Source organism: Ursus maritimus, unplaced genomic scaffold, assembly GCF_017311325.1.
Source record: "Ursus maritimus isolate PB19 unplaced genomic scaffold, ASM1731132v1 scaffold_9, whole genome shotgun sequence".
Classification (NCBI taxonomy): Eukaryota; Metazoa; Chordata; class Mammalia; order Carnivora; family Ursidae; genus Ursus; species Ursus maritimus.
Genome location: NW_024427107.1, coordinates 47,971,029 through 47,993,373, shown reverse-complemented (window position 1 = coordinate 47,993,373; position 22,345 = coordinate 47,971,029). Strand labels below are relative to the sequence as shown.

The window sequence follows — 22,345 nt, the reverse complement described above, 5'->3', positions numbered from 1 at the left end:
AAAAAAAATTTGTTATTTTACATAATATTTGCAAACTGATATTTGAATGAATTAAGATTCATTTTTGTTGTTTATCATTTGGAGATGGAAAGCTTTATTTTGAAAACTAAATTTTGTGCAAATGGCCATTTCATAATATAATGAAATCCCTCTTTAATGTAAAATAGCATTGTATGTGACAGAAAATAAAGATAAATCAACTAGGAGACTGCTTGTTATACTTTGATATCAACATTTAAAAATGTTTTACACCTACTGGATATAGTAATCACTTAAGAGACCTGTCTGAAGTTTTCTCAAAGAATAAAATATTGTTCTATTCAGTTCCATATCAATGTTAGTCTTAGAATTTCCTGAAAAGACTGCTACAGAGTTCAATGCTTAATACCAACTTGTAAAACATTGTGGGAACTTATATGATCTGGGTAAGTCATACATACCAAAAGAAGTTAATAAATGAATGACCAGTTTAATTTTATCTGAATTTAAAGCAAATATGAGGGAAGATGAAGCATGAACCATAAAAATTCAACACGCTAGAAATGCGACGGGGTTGTAAGGAAAATGTTATGGAGAAATGAATGTTGTTATCAAGTAAATACAGTTTTTTACATGTTTTAGGCAGTAAGCATGACCTATCTAATACACAAGATTATATTTATGATATTTATTGATATGTACTCTGAGAGTCTATGGGGGTAATCACTAAAAATGAAATACAGTAAGACAATTTAATCAATAGAACTTCCTTTTCTTATGTTTATTATATAAATATTATAGCCACACTAATGAAATTCTACATTAAATTTTTCCTACAAACTACTGCTCCAACAAATAAAACTTCTAACTTATCCTTATTTCTTTCTAGTTCTATATACACATGTCATCTTGACATAGCAGATATAACTTTCAATTAAGCTTCTTAAAAAGGTTATATTATACCCTGGGCAATTTTCCTCGTTACCACAGTCTCCACGGGTTATCAAAACTTCCAATAGTTATCAGTGGTATGGTGATTAATGTTTACCTACCAGTTTTCTGGGAGAAAAACAGGCCCTGTTTTATAATATTCGTCTATTTTTATGGTGCAAATACTTCCACTTCAGCCAATTTTTGAGCTACCAACACGACGTCATTGAATGTGGAGTTGGGAAGAGATGCCCGCAACTGGTTCTCACAAGCTGGCACAAGCAAGCTCCGTCACACACTATTTTTGGATACATGAATCGTTTCCAGTTTTGCACTATTATAATCCTTACAATGACTATCTCTGGCAGGCATAAATGGTTATCCACCCAACAGTCACCTCTTATCCCCTTAGAACTGTGAAGGCTAAGCCAATCTTGATAAGTCTAACTCATTGTCAGTGATTAGTTAGGAACTGGCATGAGTAGCAACTGCGGCACACACATACATCCCAAAAATACATACATATGAAGAAGTCTACAGGGGAGACTTCTAGAAAATTTTCCCTCAGTTTCAAAAGGGCATATGAGTAAGAGAGGCTTAAAATTGTTATATCCCTCTTGTAAAAATAAGGGGACAATTCTAAAAAAAAAACCATCTTACTGGATGTTGCTGTATACCATCTATAATTGCACTCATTCCTCAAGCTGGCCCAAGTGTTGCATGCTCACTGCTTAGAGCTGACTCCTTCACCCTGGAAATATACTCTGACCAAGACTTGCCTTGCCCTCCCCAGGGAGCAGCCATATCAAGCCCTCCTGACCGCTTCCTTAATCAGGTCATCTCTAAAGATCTACCCCAGCTTCAAACTCCTGTGGGTTTATTTGAAGCACCTGTCCACAATTTAACTTCTCTTCCAAGTCTTTCTGCCCTTATTTCCTCACAGGTGATGTTTCCAAGTTATCCAGTTGTTACAGTCCCCAAATGGACAGACTTGGTATTTGGAAGAAGTAATGTTCCTTGGCTTATGGGGTTAAAACTATCAAGTGGGAAAAGGCATGTGGAAGCTTCTGGATAATGCCCTCCTCAACCAGCAAAGATTCAGTCAAAAACAAAGAATACAAACGTGATGGTTCACAATATATCCTCCTTTTAATTTACCAGGGTGGTGCAAAAAAAAAAAAAACAAGCATCAACACATCCTGGAAAATGACAATGGAGTGCTGTAAACTCAACAAGGTAGCCCCAGTCAAAACTGCTAGGCCAATGTGGTATCCTTCCTAGGGACAACTAATATGGACTCAAATATAAGAAAGGAAGCCACTGAACTGACAGATGTGTTTTTTCCCATCCCTATTGAGAAAGACTGGAATCACTCACATATGCTTGGGATGGACAAGAATACATATTGATTAGTCTTCCTCAGGCTTATGTTAACTCTACTGCCTTCTATCATAATATAGCCCCCAAAGACCAAAGCCCTAAGGACACTCCACAGAACAACACATTGGTTCACTATATCAGTGAGAAAGAAGTGGCAATTATATTGGGAGACCTTGTGTTTAGACACGTCTGCTCCAGAGGATGGAAGATAATCCTACAAAGATTCAGGATCCCATAATATCAGAGAAATACTTAGGGACCCAATGGTCATGGGCTGGCAGATCATCCCTCCAAAGCAAAAGAAAACATATTATATCTTGCACTTACCACCAATGAGAAAAAAGCACAATGCCTGGTAGGCAGCCTCTGGATTATGAAGGCAACATATTCCACACTGGGGAACGCTGCTTTGAATCATTTACCAATTATTATAGAAGACTGCTGGCTTCAAATGGAACCCAGAACAAGAAGCAGCTCTAGATTAAGTTCAGGCTACAGTGTGAGCAGTCCTGCCACTTGGGCCATATGATACAACAGAAAGTGTGCTATTAGATTCATCAACGGTGAGAAAAGATGCCATGTGAAATTTACAGCATGCCTCAACAGGGGAATCACGATGTACATTCCTAGGTTTGTGGATCAAGACCGTGCAGGATGCAGTGGAGAATTATACACTACTTGAAAAACTGCCCCTGGTATGCTCCTGGCCTTGGTAGGGACAAAGATCCAATCAAGTGACCAAAGAGCCAGAAGTGCCCAACATAAGCTAGTGTCTGTCAGGCTCAACAAATCAAAAGGCTGGACGTGTCAAACAACAATCCATTGTAAGATAGAAGTGATGCACCTATGTTTGAGCATAAGCAGGGCCAGGGGGTATAAGTAAACTGCATGTGCAGGTGGCCCAGACTTAAACACCAACCACTGTTACTGTATCAGCATCTCTTCCTCAGCTCACATCTACGGCCACATAAGGGGCTATTATGACTGCGGAAAAAGGAGACAAAAGTAATGCCTGGTTTATAAAGAGGTCAGCTCAATATATATATGAGCCAAAAGTAGCCTGCTGCTGTCCCACTCAGGGGCGGTCTTGAAGACATCAGTGAGGAAAATCCTTTCAATAGACAGGGCTTTAGAAGGTGTATCTGGTCATCCACTTTATATAGAAAGAGAAACGCCATGGGTAAGAATAGATATGGACACAGACTTGGGCTAATGACTTGGCTAACTGGTCCGAAGCCTAGGAAAAAAAAAAAAACCTGAAAGACTGAGGAAAATGATGTCTAGAGAAGAGGCTTGTGAATAAACTCCTGGGAATGAGAAAAAAAAAAAAAAACTACATATAAAACTACATACATTAAAGCCTTATAGTAGCTAGACTCCAACAATGGTCCCTCAGTGAACTGTGTCTCATATGGTTTATGGCCTTTTATAGACTCCTTCCATTTTATGTAACTTGTTTACTTTAACTTGTTTATAACCAAGAATATGACAGGAATGATGCTGCATGACTTCAAAGCTAGGTCAAAATAAATCCTATTTTGTAAGTCTGTCTCTGTGAGCCTTGGGTCACCATATAAAAAGTCCTAATAACTAGAAACTGCTATGTTGAAGAGGCCAAACATAGGTGCATTGATTTAGAATCCCAGCTGAGCAGTCTTCCAACCATGCCTGCCAAGGTGCCAGATATGCAAACAAAGGCATCTTGAATCCTCCAGAACAGCCCATCCTACCAATTAAATTCTACCAGTTAAACTCAATAACACCCAATGAAGAAGAAAAACTACCCAACTGAACCCTGCCTGAATTCCACACTCACAAAATCATGACAAAGGAGGAGCCTTTTCATTAGTTGCATGAAGTATCAACTACTTCTCATCACAAAACCAAGAATAAGCCTGGACAAAAATATCAAAAACAACAACTGCATGGCTATGGAAATCAAAGACACACAAAAAATTGAGAAAAACTGCTAGAAGTTCAGATAATAACAACAGAAGTCTGTTACCTTCTAACCTGGGATTGCTCCCCTAACCCTCTTCTGGCACGGTACATACAAAAGAAGGGGTCTATAGAAAGGATCAATAGTTTTAGCAGTGTGGGGCTGAGAAAAAACAACAGCTCTGCTACCAGACCTTTGTTTCTTGATTTGGGGTGGGGGTGAAACCCACGGCTCTGTCAGCTAGAAGAGACAAAGTCAGTAGGAAACAGAGAAAATCAGCAGTTTTGCTAGCCTAAGTCTGCAGTCCTACATAGAGTAAATGGCAACCAACCAGAAATGTTACAGAGGGACATTGGAAATGAGAGACCCACAGAAAAAAGCTAGTTAAGCTCTCCACGTTTTTCACACTGACTAGGAAACTATACCATGTTCAGCGGAGATGACAAAAGAGGCTGGCAGTAAGGAAAACCTAAGAGTGACTTGAGAACTGGCTGAACTTTGTTTTTGTTTGTTTGTTTTGATATTAGTCTGGGTCTGTCTTTATGAACACTTACAAAATCCTGGTTGTTTCTTCATGTTTAAAAAAATTTTTGAGTAGTTTTAGCTTTACAGAAAAATTGAGTTCAAAGTAGAGAGTTCCCACATATTCTCTCACTCTCATCCCCCCATTTCCTCTATTATTAACATCTTGCAATAGTGTGATATATTTGTTACAACTGATGAGCTGACGTTGTCACATCATTATTAACAAATTCTATAGCGTGAATTAGCATTCACTCTTTGTGTTGTATACTCTGTGGGTTTTGATAAATGTATAATAACATGTATCCACAATTGTGGTATCCTACAGAATAATTTTACTGCCCTAAAATTCTCCTATGTTTCGCCAATTCATCCTTTCCTTCCTCCTTCTGCTCATCTTTTTACTGTCCCCATGATTTTGCTTTTTCCAGTATATTATTCAATTGGAGTCACACAGCATGTAAGAGAATTGGCTGAACTTTGAATGTGTCCCCACACTATACACAGATTGATTGGCAGAGGGCAGAAGACTTACAAACTCAAAATACTTAAGCATGACTTCTGCCCATATCTTTGGCTACCAACTAGGCTATGCAGACACAGGAATGACTTACAGGAAGTTGGATACACACACACACACACACACACACACACACACACACACTTGAGTAAAACAAACTGAGCAGAAAGATCAGTGGACATATACCACAATGGGGACAGATTTAAAAAGAAAAAAGAAAAAAAAAAGAAAGACAAGACAATCCTCAAGAAAATAAATAAGCAATCAGAACTATTACAGTACCTCATCAAAGGTGTTCAGCTTTCAACCAAAAATTATGAGACATGAAAAGAAAAAGGAAAATGTGACCCATAACCAGGAAAAAAGGCAAACTAACTAACTAACTGACTAACTCTAAGTGAACCTAGATGTTGGATTTAACAGCTATTATAAAGATTTTAAAGAAGCTATTAAAAATGTATTTTTTAAATGTCAAAGAATCACAGGAAAATATGATGACAATGACTCAACAAACAGGGACTCTCAATAGAGAAATAAAACTGTAAAAGAAAAGAAATGACAATTCTAGAGTTGAAAAATACAACAGCCAAAATGAATATTCACTACATGGACTCAACAGCAGATTTGAGATGGCAGATGAAACAATCAGTGTACTCTACCAGAGAGCAATAGAAATGACCCACTCTGAAAAACACAGAGAAAAAATATTGGAAAAAAAATGAAGAGAACCTCAGAGACATGTAGAAAAACATCAAGCATACAAACATACATGTTATGGGATTCCTACGGGGAAAGAAAGAAGCAAAAAAACTAGTCGAAGAAATAATGACAGAAAACTTCCCAAATTTAAGGAAAAACATTACTCCATAGATCCATAAAGCTTCATGATCCCTAAGTAGGATATACACAAGAGACCTAAACTTAGAAACATGACAGTCGAACTGCTGAAATCCAAAGACAAAGAGAATATATTGAAAACAGTAAAACACAAGACCCTTTATCTCTAGAAAAAAATGAAATTACATAAATAAAGTGCTGAAAGAGGGTAGAAAGCCTGTCAACCAAAAATTCTATATCTAAAGAAATTATCCTCCAAAAATAAAGGTGAAATAAAAAAACATTTCCCAGCTTAAAAGAGCAAGACAAAAATTGAGTTGTATGCCTTTTACGCCACAAGATCAAAGTACCTAGCTTAGTAGCTAGCACTGGCTCCCTAAATTTGCAGAATCAAATGAATAAAAAGGTAGAATTTATTGTCACTTATAGTTTCTTTGGGAAAATGCATCTAAAGTTCAAAATTAGAAATATGATGTATTTCCTTTTTCCTCAGCAAAATTTGGAGAGTTGTCCCCTCCTACCATCTAAGAACAGGATATGAGACCCAAATTCTAGGTTAATTAAACCCTAGGTATCTTCAATTACAAAGCACAGGCCAGTAGTCCCATGAGAAATAAATTTTTCTTTAAAAAATTCCCAACATGTACAGAGCAGGATGTGCTGAAATAAAGTGGCTTATAGAATCATCTGTAAGAATAAAATTTAAAGCTCAATCTGCTGACACACACACACCCACACTTCTGAGTATGTGTACTGTTTTGTAAAATATAGTCATATCTAAAATGCATTTGGTTTGACGAAACTGGAAAGTATTCCATTCATATCCATTTATTCTTAACCCAGAATCTTAACATCTTTTATTCTCTTTAAGCTAATTCCTTATTTTCTTACATATAGTCTAAATTGTTCTTATTCTAAACTGTTCTTATAATCTCAGTCATCCATTAAAGTTCATGACTTTCATAGATCCTACTATTTTATTCAAGAGTCCATTCAAAAAATTAATTATAATTTTATATTTCAAGATTTAGACAAAAGTATCTGGAGCATCTTAGATTCCTATGAAATTAAATCTTTGCCTATATTTCATTAGGTCCTCTGCTAAAGGAATTAACATCAGTCTTGTACTGTAGGAGTCCATTCTTGAACTTTTCTATGTCAGGCTCACTTTATTTTCTCCTGAAAAAATTCTTAACCAAGCTAAGCCCTACAAAAAGAGGCAGATAAGCAGTTGCAGGGAGAATGAGGTTATATACGGCAATAATTTGAGCTGCCCTTCTGCTTTGAAGCATACCCCGAATATTTCCTGAAAAAGCTCTTCTCATGGATACATCCTAGAAATGAAAATAGATAGCTTCTAGCATGAGCTATCAAAAACAAAAGCCTAATCCATGTATAATTTTCTTGGATGAGCCAGCTAGCATAAATGTAGTCAAATTCACAGCACAAGTTCTTCGACTCATTCCACAAAAAAGCAATTCTAGGGTCATAAAAATATTTTCATATTTCATATTCTAGTACTATTTTGACATTTAATATATTTTAGTTGAATGAAATAAAGAATGAATAAATGAATTTACCAAATACTGCTTGAAATATTGAATTAGTCTTAGACCCAAGTTTTCTGCTATTTCAATGCTTTTTTAACTCAAATATAATCGGCTTGTTCAGCATTTGTAACACCATTAGAGTATTTGCTCTGTTATACTTCTTATCAATTAATAACAGTATGTTTTTCATAAAGCTTTATATATTTCTATCTACTGAATAAATTTCATTATCAATTTTTAAGCTGTACTAAATATCAATATCTAAGCATCTATTGAATTCTAATCCAATTTAACAGAGACTTCTATATTCCAAATCAACTTCAACAACTAGTCTGTATTTTAATTTTGCTTTTAATTTTTCACTCAACTAGCTAAGCACCCTCTCGAATATCCCACAAACTGAAATTTGTAAGATTATTTTCTTGAAATGTTGAGTACTATATCTTCCATTAAAAATAATCCTTTTACTTTAAGCAAATGCTTAACATAGTATTTCATCTATAATTAACAAGGGAATATTTTTGCAAATAGAAAGAATTACCATCTTAAACATCCATGTGCTATAATTTATCAGGAAACAAAAAATTCTTTATTCCCATTTGTAAATTTACCTTCTGGTTATGCACTTTACAAATTAACTTTGAGTTCATTTAACTTGTTAATCTGTTTATATTTATGTTATATAATTTCAAGTTTCAGATCTGCTTCATAATATGTATTTGCAACTTGATTTCTCTTCTGATAAAAAATATCTTATATAAAAAAGAACTTGATGAATAATTTCATAATGTTGCCTAATATAGCAAGAGTGATTAATTATATCCATGTAACTTTGATGCAGTTCTTTCTTTATCACATAGTGAAGCCCTAAGACTCATGTTACAATTGGAATAATTATTTAGCAAAAAATTACTTTATGAATATACAAGAAAGTAATCAATCTTTAACTTTCAAAATTTTACTTGTGGAAGTCTTAGTAATAAAATAGATAACTGAAAAAAATTTTAAATATTCCCATTATTACAACTTATTCTAAAAGTTTTTGTAGTCCATCTGGTTCAGAATTCCTTACATGTTTAATTGGTCTCAAATTCCATAAATCAACATTTTCTTCAAATTTCTAATGAATACTGGCTATCACTTCAATAGCCTATTTTTCTTATAAACATATACAGTAAATCAATTACTTAAAAATTATAAGAAACTTGAGATTACACCAGGGGATAAATTTCACTATTGATACTGACACCCAAACTCAGACATCCAAAAAGCTGATATCTTTAGAACTTGTATCTGGAGATCTGTAGTCTGTCGCCCCTTTTTCCTGTTCTGGATCTGTTCTCCAAATTGCTCTACCTTCACATCTCCACTCACTCCTTCCCAAAAATAAGTTAAAGGATGTGTTACTTTCAAGAGTCTAATAATCGAATCAAACGTTTCACAGTTTATAACTTAGGACACTGCCATACACATGTACACTCGCATTTACCAGCCCAGTCGCTCAAGATGTTACAGAAAAACAAGAGAGACCTGCAACAACCAAGAAAAATCAGTCAGGTTGGAACCTGGAAGACAGGGGAAACTAAAACTCTTCACAACTCTTCACAATGATTTCACTGCTTAAAAAAAAACAAAAGACAAAAAACTGAATCCTTTGAGCGTTGAGCAAATGATGGACAACATGACTATGCAATTAAAGTGAAAAATATGTTGCATTATAATACCAAAATTAAAATAAATAAAAAAAGTATCGTGTTTATAATAGATCAATTAGCCACTGAACATCATCTTTAGACCTTTCTCCAAGTCTAGAAGGAGATGGGGGTGGAGGGAAGGCAGGAAACACTGGCATCAAGTGAATCACAAAAATATAACATAAGGGAATAGGGCTTTAAAACATTTTTGGCCATGATCCACAGGAAGAAATATATATTTTACATTGTGGGCCTGTAGAGAAAAACCCTTACTCTACGCACTCCACTCTGATATTTTCTATTCCATCCTATTCCAGTCTCTCTCTCTCTCTCTCCCTCTCTCTTTCTAATGCTGGCCAAGACTCCCATTTGATTCTAAAAGTGAGGAGAAAAGGAAAATAAGTGGAAAGGCTTAGGATGGAGGCTAAGCAGGTGGCTATGGGGGACTTTGCCCCACAAGGGAGATTTGACAGTATCTGGAGATATTTTAGAGGTTGTCATAACTGGGGGGTGGGGACGCCACTAGCATCTAGTGGGTAGGGGTCAAGGATGCTGCTAAACACCTTATAATGCACAAGACAGTCTGCAAAACAATTATCCAGCCCCAAATGTCAATAGTACTGAAACTGAGAAATGTGCTCTAGACTATTTCATAAGGAAATCATAGATAAGACTGGAAGGTCAATAGTTCTTTTTAAAACTTATGAAAAAATATTTTAAACTTTGAGAGAGATGTCTAATAATTAGATTCAGAGATACTATGACATCAGCAATCTAAGACGTATCTCTTTACATAACCTGAAGACAAAAAAAGAAAAAAATCAGTTTGCAATTTTCGCACCCAGCACAAAATATGAGGAAGTGATCAATATAGCATTGTAAAAAGCAAACCATATCATGGTTAAGAGATAAGTGTTACAAAACATAGAAATCACACAAAATTAGTGGAGATAACCAGTGCCTCTCCTTCTGAAGTCCTATGGTATCTATTATACAATGGGCTTATATTGCTAGTTATTTTAGACTTTCAATTTCTGAAGGGTAGAAACTGTGTCTTATTCATCTCTATATTTTCTACTAGGTCCAATCCAACATCTTGCAAGTAATAGTCATTAGAAAGCATTTGGCCAAAAAAGGAATAAATAGGTGTCTAGTATTTAGTAACACACTGGATTTACATCTCAAAATTGTATCTCAGCAACTTAAAAAGTATATTCTTCTTAGCCTAAAAATGCAAGCCTAGTTCAACATGTGGCAGATCATAGAAGAGGTGAAACCAACATAAATGATGTAACCATGACTATACGTTCATTCAAAACTCTTGAAAGCTGTCTCAGAAAAGCCTTAAGTACTGTTGACTATCACAAAACATTAAATAAGTAGTCTAAAAATGCTTTTACTCTCTATTATTTGACAAATTACCAGACCATGAACATACTATTATATTTATAGATAAGGAAACAGACCAAGAGTGGTTAAATAGGTACAAGATCGTGTAGTTCATGAATTTCACAGCCAGGATTTGAGCTCCTCTTTGACTCTAAAACCCATGCTCTTTCCATAAAACCCTATTACTCTTTCACAACAATGACTGTGATTATCACTCATAGGCTGTAGTTATCAGCACCATTTAATAGAACATAGTGAATGAAATGACATCTACTATAAAGTTCAGTGAAATTCTGTATATTTAAAATTAGATCTATCCAAAGAGACAAATGACAAATGAGTAAGAAGAGCCAAAGCCCCAGAAGCACCAATAAAGTCTAAGTTTAAAAAAAAAAAAAAAAAAAGGCTAGCCAATAGGACAGCAAAGAAAAAAAAAATTAAGTAAACTATAAGCCTATAAGCTTGCTGTGGATTCTAGAATTTTATTATTTAAAAATCAGGAAAGATCCTGCTATGTAGTAGACATAGCAAGGGCCAGCAAAGAATCCTTGTGCAACAATAATGCTGCCCTGTGCTATCTATCTGTGCAAGGCTGGTTTAACACTTCACATTACTTGATCCAAATTTGTTTTGCACATTTTTGAAAGGTTCAGCACAAGAATGAAAAGAGACAGAAATGTAAAGACAATGAGAAAGACGTTTCCATTTTAAAACACCATCTTTGGGGTCATTTAGCTTAGGGATAATAAAGCAGAGATAACCATCTTTTAAAGGTTGGTTGATGTATCCACATAAAAGCATACAGGAAAAAAATGCTGCTAATACAACTTCTTTAATTATTAGGAGAAATTTTCAAACATTAGTCAACTACCAACGATGACTATGAATCACGATGTTAGATATCTTTGTGAGTAGCTTATTCCAAAATTAGACTGATAATTTTTCCACAAATAACCAAAAATGCTTCTCTCATGATGAAAAGCCAAGATATGACAAAATTTAAGCTCTGTCCCAATCTCTCAACAGCTATAACTTCTTCTCACTGAATCCTACTACTGGGGGCAACATCCAACAGGAAGAGGTTGTTTTATTTCAATTTCTTCCTCCAAAGCCGAAGTAAATCTGCACCCCAGGATGCAGATTATTAGGCAGATGAGAAGGACAACCATCTCTAAGCGTCTACTAGGAGTTCAAGAGAGGGAGGATACAGACGTGAGCGACATTTAGTTTCTTTCCATATTTGATAAATGTTCTAAGTTCTGCTAAATAACATTATATAAGATTTTAATTCAACTCATGTATAGCTTTTCATTTATGTGAGATTTTTATGTGTTTACTTTTTACATCTTTAAGTGGTAAAACGGAAGGCATTACTTTAGCAAAGAATAACAGAAGTATGTAAGAGAATCTTAACTAATCCACTAAAGATATCCAAACTATCTTTTTCTCACCTTTTAGTATTATGATATACTCTGACAATGATGGAAAACAACCAAATTAAAAATTATTAACTATACTTAATGAAATACTACAGCTTCTGGGAAATAAACTTTCTATATGTCCTATGATAAAAAATTAAGATCCACAGTTTCTCCTTCTAGACCTTTCTATTTTAACAAACCCAATTTATTATTTATAATCTCAATGCAACTTCTACAAAATGAGGCTCTAACTTGGTTTTCTGTTTTCACTGTATATGCGTCTTCCCCAATCCCATCTGTTGAATAACTGATCTCTTCCCCTTTGGTTTGTGGCACTTTCTATGTTCTTATCACTTATTTGTTTTAATATGTCATTTTGGTATAAGGATTATTTTCAGCAGAAGGCACCTGAGAAGAAGCAAATACAAGAAAACTGCCTGCCCTTCCCCCTATTTGCCTAAAAGCGGGACATAAATTGTAAAAGTGTCCCCCCTGCCCTCCATAAGGAAGGAGAGAAGTTAATTGCTCTTCAGCAGGTGAGAGCTGGCTCAGGAGAAGTCTACACAACCACCTTTACCAGCTAGCCCTTACCTTCCACTAGTTTCCTCATACGCTTACCTTCCATGATTTGCTACCCTAGAAACTCAAAGTCCTTTTTCTTTGTCTTGTCATCTCTCTAAAAATCTATTGTTCTTTTGCAAAGAGACTATATAAGCACAAATTCTAGCCACCCCTTTAAGTTTCAGTAGCTGAAAGCTCCCACGTGTATGTACAATGCACATGATAATAAAATAGTTTTTCTCTTGTTAATCTGTCTTTCGTCAATCCCCCGCCCCAGTGAGCCTAAAAGGCATGGGGGGGGGAGAAAAAAGTTAATTTTTTCCTCTGTACACCTTCCAGATTAACTTGTAGAAATAAAATAGAGTCACCAATTGGGATTACAACTACAATGGCCTTAACCCCAAGACATCGCTTAGAAAGAATAGGCATCTTTACAATATTTAGCCTTCCCAATCAGGAACATGAACTGAATATCACTCACTCAATGACAATCTTCCCTTATGTTAGTTTTATAGCTTTCTTCACGTGGGCCCCCCTCATTTCTTATTAGCTATTTTTAAACCACATTTTCTGTTTTTAGCTCAGAATGGGAACTGCTTTTCATTTACTTTTCTAACTATTTTTGGTATAGCACAAAATGATTCCATATTAATTTCATATCTAGCTGCCTTCTTAAATTCCTTTATTGATTCCTGTTGATTCTTATGAAGAAGTCGATTATTCATCAAATGGTGTCAGAAAATTGTATGTGTGGTGGGCAGGGGGTGGGTGGTACAAAGGATTCATGTTAGATATTCACATATCTGGTATATTTTGGCATATACCAAAATAAATCACAGAAAGATTAAAAAGTTAAAGGTTAAAAGTAAATAAAAAAAACATGAGAAAATACACAGCTGAATATTTAACTGACTTGGGGATGAATAAAGAGTTTCTACGGATAAAAGAAATGGGAAAAAATCACCAAAGATGCAAAGACAGCTACAGTAAATTCAATATTTCCAAATGACCACAGAAAATTAGTAGATAAACAACAATATGGGAAATAACATTTCAAATAGATGATAGTTAAATGGGTAAAAATCCTAACCGTATAAAAAGCTCTTACAAGCCAGCAAGAGAAAAACTATTAATACCCAATAGGAACATGGGCAGAAGAAATAACAGGAATGAACAGATAATTCATAGAAGATATGAAACACCAATAAAATACAAAACATTCAACTCGCGATCAAATTCAAATTAAAATGACAAAGAGAGAGCGTTTTTGTGGCCTATCCAACTGCAAAGATTTGGTGCTTTGAGACTGAAAACTTAACTTTTGACAGGAGTATGGAGTGTTATAACCTTTCTGGGAAGCAAGTTGGCATTCTGAACCAAGAGCTTATGAGAATCAAAGCATGGATATATATTTGTGAAATACTCAGGGATTAGGCAAAAATTCTTATATAAAGATAACCGTTATAATATTACTGTGTTAGCCATTGGAAGCAACTGCAATGCCCCCAAATAAAGGAATAGTTTGTGTACATCCATATGCTAGACTATTAATGCAGACATTTTAAAAACATACTTCTGAAGAACATCTAATGGCTTGGAAAAAAGTTAATGATATGATCTCAATTGAAAAAAAATCAGAATACAAATTATGTATAGCATGATACCAATTTTATCAATATGTGAAATATACATGCATAGGAAAAAGGGAAGAAAATACAACAAAATGTTAACAATGGTTATATCTGGGGGGAAAATAATGGACAGTTTGCATTTCATTCTTTACACTCTGAAGAATTTTTCAGATATTCTATAGTAAATACATTGCATTTGTAAAAGGAAACACACACAAAATGTTATTTTACAACTATAGCTAATAGATATTTTTAATACACCATGAAGTGATGCAAGATAATTTTCAGAAACAAAGTGAAGTTTTTAAAAAAAATCAGTAGACTTCTCTTCCACATGAGCAACAGAAGATAGTTACTTTTTAAGACTTGAAACGTTCTTCATATAACTGGCACCATTAAGAAACGTTTAAAATAAAGGCAGTAATATCTAACTATTAAATGTTTATCACAAATACAACCTGGAAAGAAAACCCCCTAGGGAATCAACTACAGGGAAAGTGTGATTAGAAGACAGTACTTACCTTTCTCACTTACACTCTCACTTTCAATCTCAACGTCATCACAACTTGTGTATTCAGGTGTGGAAGCTAATTCTTCCTCTGAACTGCTCAACGAAACCTGGCGCATTTTACCTCCTTTCTTTGATTTATGAGGCTTTGGTGGTGGAGGTCTCACTGACTCTGACTGGTCGGAACTGAGGGAATCATTCCTTAACATTGTTTCCATCTTTTCCCGTTTTGTCTTCCTCACCGCAGAGCTAGGATCTAAGTGGTGGTGTTTCCTCAGTGAGTCAGTACGCCTCAAGTCTGGTCTGTCAGTGGGTATTGGACTCCTCCGGGGGGTGGGAGGACTATGGTTTGTGGTCCTTTGTGGATAAGAACTTGGTCCCTGAGCCTCTCGAGTTCTTTCCATTGAGTAAGATCGCTGATTTTCCATGGCAGCCCTACGCTCAGATATAGATCTTTGCCTTGATGGTCGTTCCATCCTCAGCGTAGAAATTCTAGAATCTTCCAGTTCAGCATTTGCCAAAGAAACATCACTATGTCTTCTCTCATGCCTTGCTCTGGACACTTCCGCATGAATACGCATTTGTTCTTCATAGGGCTGTGGCTTTACTGGATAACGGGCCAAATTCGGGTCACTTCGATAGCGCGCCTGGTATTCCTCCTCTCTCCTTTGCCTTTCGTATTCATCTCTGCTCTCCACATCCTCATCATCTACAATGTATTCTTTGGAATGCCTGTGACTTCTCCTGTTGGAGTCCCTGTAATTTATATGGTCAGACTCTTCATAAAACTGAGGTTCTCGCTGAGACCTCCGATCAGCATAATCTGATGGAGATCTAGGCATGGCGTTATCCGAAGTAGCATACTGTGAATATTCTTCTCTTTCTTCTCTTTGGTCGTATCTTCTATTCTGATCTCTGGATACAGATGGACTTCGTGTCCTAAGCAAGCAAAGGAAAAGAATGATGAGGAGCAATGTCTAAACAATTCAACGTTGTATTAATTCACTGGTGGGTTGATGAATTAAATTTAAATAGCTTTTTTGCTTTTTAAAAAAAAATTCTTTTTAAAGTCATGCCATAACAAAAGTTCTACTAATATTCATTTTATTCAGTTCAAATAGGAAGGTACTTTGATATGGTTCTTTAATGCCTGACACACGACATAAGGAATATACTTAATATGCCTTGAAATAAGGCAGTCAGCATCATACTCTGCTGCAGCAAAATGGACTCTTCTCTAATTTCTTTGCTTGGCTCAATACACTTCGACACTCTCCCAACTGCTAATGAGAAGTTTTGAAAAATTCCACCTGACATTCTCTCTATTCCTGACATCTTGATATGAAGTCACTTGAACACATAATGAAGCCAAACTGATTTGGCTCAAGAGTTGAATACTTTCTGATATGCCGGCTCTTAAAAATCATTTTTCACAGGGGCGCCTGGGTGGCTCAGTCAATTAAGTGTCCGACACTTGATTTCGACTTAGGTCAATGACTTTGGGGTTGTGAGATCGAGCCCTGGGTCCAGCTCCATGCGAGGCTCAGAGGCTACTTGTCCCTCTCTCTCTGCTCTTTTTCCCATTCTCTCTCTCTCTCTAATAAATAAATAAATAAATAAATAAATAAATAAATAAATCAAATCTTTTTTAAAAAATAATTTTTCATTCATCAGCTACCTAGATCACTCCAAGTATTGGTTCATCTAAATTTTCATCTTATCATTATCATCTCCAACCCTTCTTTACTGCTCTAACTTGAGATAAGCAATTTAAATAAATAACAGCAATAATGACTTATTCATCACACACACAGAAAAAGTCTTTGTAGAAGTCAGAAGGGACTGCCATTTTGATTGTACCTTCATGAGATTAAGGCTAGCTCAATGACACTTCTCTTTGTCTTCACATCTGACCCCTCATACTTCCTTATAGTCTCAGAGGAAGAGACCGTATATTAAGTTCTCAGGCTGCCCCTCCAACACTGGTACAACATAGCGGACCTTGTAATCATAATAATACTCTTTGTCAACAAAATATTCATACTGTCCTCTTCTCCGTATGAACCCTGATAACGTCAACCACCAGCCATGAAAAGCAGTGGGACTGGACTCCTGAAGTTCAGAATATCTGTTACAGGGATTTTTACCAGGATATATGAACAGGAGATAATAAAAAGTGAGGTCAGTTGAAGTTAAAGATGACCAACATGAGAGAGCTCAGTTGTGAATTTCTTAAACTTTTTTTGGGGGGGGCCTAAAAGCAAGAGCAGAGAAAGGATACATGTGGAATGACAGCAACAGCATCATTCTCCTCTAAAGTCTCCTGTGTCACCAAATCTCTTTCCCCCATAACTGAAATATAGCCTGCCAATCTATCAATGAAGATTTGTTAGTAAAAACAGAAGTCACTCTAGGTTTTCCAGGGAGTAAGGATTTTAATACAGGAATCAAGAGGTACAAAACTGCACCAGCCAGGAAGGCCAGCAACGTTAATACTCTGTTCTTGGCCTAAAGAACCAAAGACAAGGCTTCTCAAAATGTTCTTTAGGAAGTTGCTTGAGAGCAACAGAGCAACAGAGCTCCAGAGTCTCTGGGAATTTGCCACCATTATCTCAGCTGCCAATAGCATGAGGGTGGGCAATTAAGAGGAGCTTGTCAGGGGCCACTGAGACTGTCACATCCCGTGTGCCTGCCAACAACTGCTGCTTGCCAGTAAAGGCTTCTCTAACTCTTCCACCTTCCGGTGTCACACAAGTGCATAGCCAGGGGCACTCTACCCTAGAGCCATAAAGGGAAAAGTATTACAGAGAATGAAGGAACTAGTGTGTTCTCCTAAATGTTTTAAGATTAGGCAAGTGGCTGTGATTTCTTTTTTTACATTTATATCATATATCTGCATATAAAACATTTAGGACTTAAAAACAACTCTTTTCAGTGACAATTATTACATAAAACCAGAGACTCCTATATTTTAAAATACACAATCAAAACAGACCACTCAAACTAAATTTTACAGTATTGACCCACATAATATCCTATATGTGTATCTGTTATGCATAACTCATTTTACTTTTTTGTCATTTTATTTATTTATTTATTTATTTATTTATTTATTTATTTATTTTTATTATATTATGTTAGTCACCATAAAGTATTTGTCATTTTTTTATACATATGACTAAAGGAAAAAATACTTTGGCATGATGGCAATGTATCATAAAAAGAAGGACAGCATCAAGGGAGCTGGGTTTCTTAGTCCTACTTTTGTTATTAACCAGTTATTTGAAACTATATGGCCAGTTAATATTTGAGAGTCTGTATTTTAAAGTGAGAAACATAGATTATACACAGTAACTCATTTATTATAACAAATATGTATTAGGCAAGAACTAAATGCTACATTCTATAATACAGATTAAGAATAAGGAAATGTGGGGCATCTGGGTGGCTCAGTCGATTAAGCTATGATCTTAAAATACTGACACCATAACTTCAAGTTAATATGCCTAAATGAAAGCTTTAAGGATAGCAAAAAATAATACTTATGGCAAGATATAATTAACTGGTGCCAATTTTCAACATACTCACATCTCATTAACTGGCTACTTGTATCTACTTACTATATTAAAAACAGAGATAAATGAGAATTTCTCTAGGGAACTCTAAATAATAAACAATTACATCAGTTCTTTTTTTTAAAAAAAAGATTTAATTTAGTTTATTTATTTATTTATTTATTTATTTGAGAGAGAGAGAGAGAGAGATTGCATGCGAGCACAATCAAGAGGGAAGAGGCAGAAGAAAAGGGGGAAGCAGACTCCCCCCGAGCAGGGAGCCCGACGTGCGGCTCAATCCCAGGGCCCTGGGACCATGACCTGACCTGAGGCACTTAACCAACTGAGCCACCCAGGCACCCTACATCAGTTCTTCTAAACTGACCATCTAACCTCCATTTAGATGCAGACTTTATGTTAGGAATTGAAATACATTTTGGTATGTTATTTTTTTCCAATCCAAGTTAATAAATATATTTGTCTCCAAAACTATACATTATTCATTAGCCAAATTTAATATCTAGAAATTGATACTGTTCCAAGAGTAAGATTCTAGTGTTTCTCAGATTTATATGGTACATAAGAAAATAATTTTTTTAAACTTCATTTATTTTTAAAACTGTTCTTTTTAAAATCTGAGTATCATTGACTATATTCCCTATGCTGTGCTTTTTATTCCTGTGACATATTCATTCTATAACTAGAAGTCTGTATCTCCCACTCCCCTTCACCCATCTTGACCATCCCTTCATTGTTTAAGCAAATTCTAATTACCCTAAAATCCAGTGTGGATTGAATAGGTAATCTTACAGCTGTATGTAAGGATATAAATTTTGAAAGCAGTATTGCCACATTACCGTAGACCAGTAAGATCTGGTCATCAGGTAGAACTCACTTTTGTGCCTTTGTATTTCTCCAACATACACTACTCTATGCTATTGACAATTATGTAATCTCTGTTCTGTACTGACCATTAGACTTTAAATTTTGAACCAGAAAGGACTAAGTCAATTATACCTTTGCAGTTCCTGTATTAATTCATTCACTCAACAAATATTGATTTATGGCTTAATATGTGCCAGCTGATTCCGGTTGCTGGAAATTCAATAGAGAAAAGACACATAAGGTCCCTGCCCTCAATAAGCTTTCTTTCTAGCAGGGGAGACAAACAATAAGCAAATAAATTAAGCAATAAACAAAGTCATTCCATACAGTGACAAGTACTATAAAGGAAAACTGAAACGGGGTAAATTTACAGAAAGTCTCTGAGGGAAGCTACTTTCAATAAGAAATGACTTCCTGAAAAAGTACATTTGAACTACGACCTGAGTAATGTAATTACACGGAGTGTAGCCCATTTATATAAAATCTACAACTTCATTGGAAATGTTCTGGGTTTTGACAATAGGTTGCTATTATTTTCTTTCTTTCTTTCTTCTCTTTCTTTTTCAAGCTGTTTTATAAAATATAAAATCTACTGAATTCTTAACTGTTGTTTTACTAAATCAAGGATTTTCCAAGGAAGTTCATCTCTAGAACCCACCTAAAAGCAGCCCACCAACACTTTTTCGTATACCCCTCCTTTTCAAAAGATTTCATGCTCTCAAACTGAGTAAATTCCAATTCCCCATTATCCTTGACCTCAGATGGGGGTCAAAAGAAAAACCACCAGATTAAATCGGAATGAATGGATATTAGCTTTATAATATTATCAAAAATATTTGTATGCTTTAAGATTTCTAATGCAAGTTAATCTCTAAAATGTGGGACTTAATGCCATGCAAGAAAGTTAAAAAATTCAGAAACTGTTAAGGGGGAAATTGGATATTTTGAAGGCAGTTCAACCTGAGGATGGCCTTCCTCCTCACTGTACCTCTTCCCAAGGTAATTGTGTCCATTTCTATCCAGGAATGTCTACAATACTCTAAGACATTAAGGTTCATGAGGAGCAGCACCCTGGAGCTACGCAGGTTGCACACAGTAGGTGCTTAAAAAACATCTGTTGACTTAAAGAACTGATAATTCTCCTTAGATTACCTCTACTTTTCATGATATGTACTCGTAAACCCATTGATGTGCTAAAATAGTCATTTTTCTCTTTCCCCTAGTGTTCCCTTGGCAGTAATAGCACCCACCATAAGTGAAAGGAAGGAATTGCTTTTAGTAGTAATGTATATTGTATGTTAATTTTACTTTTGTTGTTGGGCTTCAAAATCCAACAATTGCTTATAAAATGATTTCTTTGGCAAAATATATTTAGAGTGTCAATCACCTTACAACTAAACATTTAGAACAAAACCTCTTTGTAAATTAAGGATTTCTAATAATATATTCAACATCACACTTGTTATAATGGGACAGAGTAGGAATAAGAAAAGAAATACTTCATTCCCTGAGTGATTAACATAAATTTTTGAATGTAGGGTATAAATAAAGTGAATATAGTGAGCCTTTATGATATAGGAAATATATTTTATTTGATAAAAAAAGAATGTTTATCATAGAATTCAGTTCCAAAATAAAGTCTATTATTAATTAGCACTTAGCAAGTCATCTAAGTGCTTTTTAAAAATCATACCTTAGAAAACTTGAATTCAATATTAAAATCCAGCAATCACATTGTTCTAGAGATTATGAAATTTGCCTGAAGCCTGTGAATCATACTGTAGATGCTGATTTGTACTGGATTTAAGTAAAAATAGAACAGTGCTCATGATTTCTGAAATTGGGATAACTATTGTCACTGTTACTTAACATGGAATAAAGTTTTTAAAAATACATTTTAAGGTAGTACATTAAAGCTATGCTAGGAGCAAGGCAAGATTTTATTCTATGACTACTCTTACCAAACGATGAAGAATCTGCTATCAATTACTCCAAAATATTAAAATATTCTGTCAAATAATTTTGCCAACTAAATCATGAATTATTTCATATATGCTCTCCTTTAAATGAAAACTGCTGTGTTTTTAGACACTACATTTTTTTCAGGACTGGGGAAAACCCATGAAAATTCAAGTACCATAACCTCTACCTTTGCTACTGTCCTCTATAAGCAAGTCTTAGCATTTATTATTATCGGGTGGAAAACATTTAAGTGGTAAGGAATTAAATGATAAATTGTACAATTCTCTAAGCAATCATAAAGCATTTAACAGTACTTCACCCATACGTTATAATTCAGAAGAATGGAGCAATTCATCTAAGATGTTATATTTCACTTAATTCTTCAAAGACACTGAGGAATTAAGAGGCAGAATCCAGAGTTATGCCTTTCTTTAGAATAATATGTATTTGTGACATTATATAGTTCCTTACTTTTTACTCCTATGCATCAGTCAATCCTTATTTCTGATATAACAATATCAGTACATATTTGCATTCACTTTATATTCACCTAATATCTATTCACCTTACCTCTTTTTATTGAAATCTAAGTTGTTACAATTATTTTCTCTTCCCCCCGTATTATAGGGGTCTTAACCAGAACCAGTTTAGAGAAAATCACATACAGAAATATTGTAAATGTATCTTAATCAGTACCATTTCTGTTCGTTGCTTATACTTTTTTTGGTCATATGGACCATTCGATCTATTTCTAAAGATTCTGGCTGTATATTCACTCCTAACACTCCATTATAAATGGTATTCTGATTAGGCATAATAGTTTGAGCAAGAAACTCTACCAATTAGTCTCTTTAAAGCTACACATCTAAAAATCAGACTGCTAACAGGAAAACTCCAAAGAAAAAGATTCTTTCCCAATTAAAGTCATTTTCAACAGTTGCCCAAAGGCAGTCTCAACTTACATGCTATGTAACAATTCATCGTGTTTTTACCACAGTTTCCATTTTAATATTTACAACCTTTACCCTGCTATGTGGTTTGTTTTGTTATACCACCTACAATACTGACTATGTATACTACAAA

The 22,345-nt window shown here is 35.1% G+C and overlaps 1 protein-coding gene across 33 annotated transcripts in view; it reads right to left on the bottom strand.

Moving 5' to 3' along the window:
- The window catches only part of RIMS2 (regulating synaptic membrane exocytosis 2), a 561,128-nt gene that overhangs the window by 297,871 nt on the left and 240,912 nt on the right, over positions 1–22,345 (bottom strand). For all 33 annotated transcript variants that reach the window (XM_040625672.1, XM_040625662.1, XM_040625669.1 and 30 more), the window contains one exon: positions 14,875–15,800. In XM_040625672.1, coding sequence (XP_040481606.1) covers positions 14,875–15,800 — 926 coding nt within the window. The remainder of the gene's footprint in view (positions 1–14,874; positions 15,801–22,345) is intronic.